The sequence below is a fragment of the Lactuca sativa genome, chromosome 5 (assembly GCF_002870075.4).
Source record: "Lactuca sativa cultivar Salinas chromosome 5, Lsat_Salinas_v11, whole genome shotgun sequence".
NCBI lineage: Eukaryota > Viridiplantae > Streptophyta > Magnoliopsida > Asterales > Asteraceae > Lactuca > Lactuca sativa.
Genome location: NC_056627.2, coordinates 185,572,263 through 185,574,567, shown reverse-complemented (window position 1 = coordinate 185,574,567; position 2,305 = coordinate 185,572,263). Strand labels below are relative to the sequence as shown.

The 2,305-nt window shown below is 37.9% G+C and overlaps 1 protein-coding gene across 1 annotated transcript; it reads left to right on the top strand.

Annotated features, from left to right (window-relative positions):
- Positions 1-734: 734 nt before the first annotated feature.
- On the top strand, positions 735-1,618 carry LOC111897244 (enoyl-CoA delta isomerase 2, peroxisomal). Its single transcript, XM_023893205.3, has one exon. It carries the CDS (start codon positions 780-782, stop codon positions 1,503-1,505), a length of 726 nt encoding a protein of 241 aa, XP_023748973.1. The 5' UTR covers positions 735-779; the 3' UTR covers positions 1,506-1,618.
- Positions 1,619-2,305: the final 687 nt, after the last annotated feature.

Genomic DNA, 2,305 nt, shown 5'->3' with positions numbered 1-2,305 from the left:
CTTCTTAACTCAAAAGAAAAATACTTAATTTATGATACCTGGAAATCCGGATGTTACATTTTCTTTTTTTATTTCATAGATTTCTTCATCAACAAATGTTGCTACAATTAAACAAAAATAAATAATTTTGCTAAAACATAATACAATAGGAAGTTTGTTCACATTTAGTCATTGAACTTTTTAGAGGGAAACGAACTTTCGATTTTGTTTACATTTAGTCACTAAACTTTTTTTCGTTATCTATTTGCCACTAAACTATTGAAACTGTTCACATTTTACCCTTATGACCGGTAACAGCCGGTCATAAGGGTAAAATGTGAACAGTTTCAATAGTTCAATGGCAAATAGATAACAAAAAAAAGTTTAGTGACTAAATGTGACAAAAGTCGAAAGTTCGCTACCCTTTCAAGTCATTATCCCTAGAATGAAAGTCACAATAATATACACGGAACATATTTTTTTCCATTACTTTTGTATCATTCCAGGTTATCAATCCGAAATCAACCTAACAATCTTATACTACATTTCTTTTATATAATTTCCTCATATTTATGCTATTATAACAAACCAATCATTTTTCTTGTAAAATGTATGAGCTCAAAATAATGAGTAATCTTAAAGATAACATATTTGGTGTATTTGACTAAAGATCTACCTCGATATTGCCAATTATGGTTGGGGTTGATAAGATTTTAGTTGCCTACTCGCTATATTTTTATTATATATCACACTTTTTACAAACAGCAAACTCCAACGCCATAACCACCAAAATCCACATCATGTGTACCTTAGAAAAGCGCGGGGACGTCTTCTTCCTAACTCTTACCGGCGACGGCGAACACCGCCTGAATCCTACTTTCATCTCCTCCATCCGTTCAGCTCTCTCCGAGGTTAAGTCCCAATCCACTACCGGCTCCGCTCTCGTCACCGTCGCCGATGGCAAGTACTTCTCAAATGGTTTCGATATCAACTGGGCCATATCCACCTCCGGTGGGTCTCCTTCCAAGGCCGTTGATCTCCTTCGGCAAATGGTAGATCTTTTCAAGCCACTCGTCGCTGACTTAGTATCCCTTCCTATGCCAACAATCGCCGCCCTTACAGGTCACGCAGCTGCTGCAGGGCTGATTCTCGCGATTAGCCATGATTACATCTTGATGCGGCGTGATCGAGGTTTTCTGTACATGAGTGAGATCGACATAGGGATGACGTTGCCGGACTATTTCACAGCCATGATGAGATCGAAGGTGGGGAAGCCGGAAGCCAGGAGAGATATTTTGATTCGGGCTGTGAAGGTGAAGGCGGAGGAGGCGGTGGCAATGGGGTTTGTTGAGTCGGCGCATGATAGTGTTGAGAGTACGGTGGAGGCTGCTGTGTGCATGGGGGAGGATTTGGCGAAGAGGAAGTGGGATGGTGAAGTGTACTCCGAAATAAGGAAGTCTTTGTATCCAGAGTTATGTGGGGTGCTAGGCTTGATCACTAAGGAAGTTGTAAAGCCACGATTTTAAATTTGTGGAGGGGTGAAACTTTATTTTTAGATCTTTGTGGTTGATTATGTTGTTTGGTCAAACTCAAAGGGTGTATGTTTTTGTAAGAAGTTGAAATGATTTGTATTATTATAGATAGACGTTGTAATATGTGACATGATACGTGAATTCGTCAGAGACATCTTGAAAAAGGATACAATAGCTCTTCTTCATACATATAATTTTTAAAGCATAAATTATTATGGATAAAGAGAAACTATTATAAGGTCGGGCCAACTGAAAACGGGTTTTTGCGTAGTAAAAAGTCGGATTGACCTATCGGGCTTTACAAAAAAAACTGTAGAACCGATGACTATTGACCCGGTAAAAACTTGGTTCAATATAAAATCTGAAGTATAAAACCTTATTAAAAACACTCAAACACATGCCTTGCTTGATTCTTTTCATTGCCACATTCTTTAAATGTAAACCCTAGAAAACACTCAAATAAGTGTCTTCGGTCGTCAACGGTTCACAACTTTGAAAAATCAAACTCTTCGCCCCTTTACTCATTTAGGAAATCATAGCTTTCAGTTCGTCTTTCGGTTTTCACATGTTCGTCCTTTAGTCCCTTTTAAACTATAACATATGAATACTAGTTTCATGGACATAATTTTTTATGTAAAACGCCACGAAAGTAAGGAGGTTTGTTTAGATCTTCTATCGGTCCAACAAATATGATTCCAAACGGCTCTTCACAGCTTTCAAATCCACGGCCTTTTTGATTGGTGATTACAGCTTCGATTCAATCATTATGATTTATAGTTTTAAAAGTTTGTGAT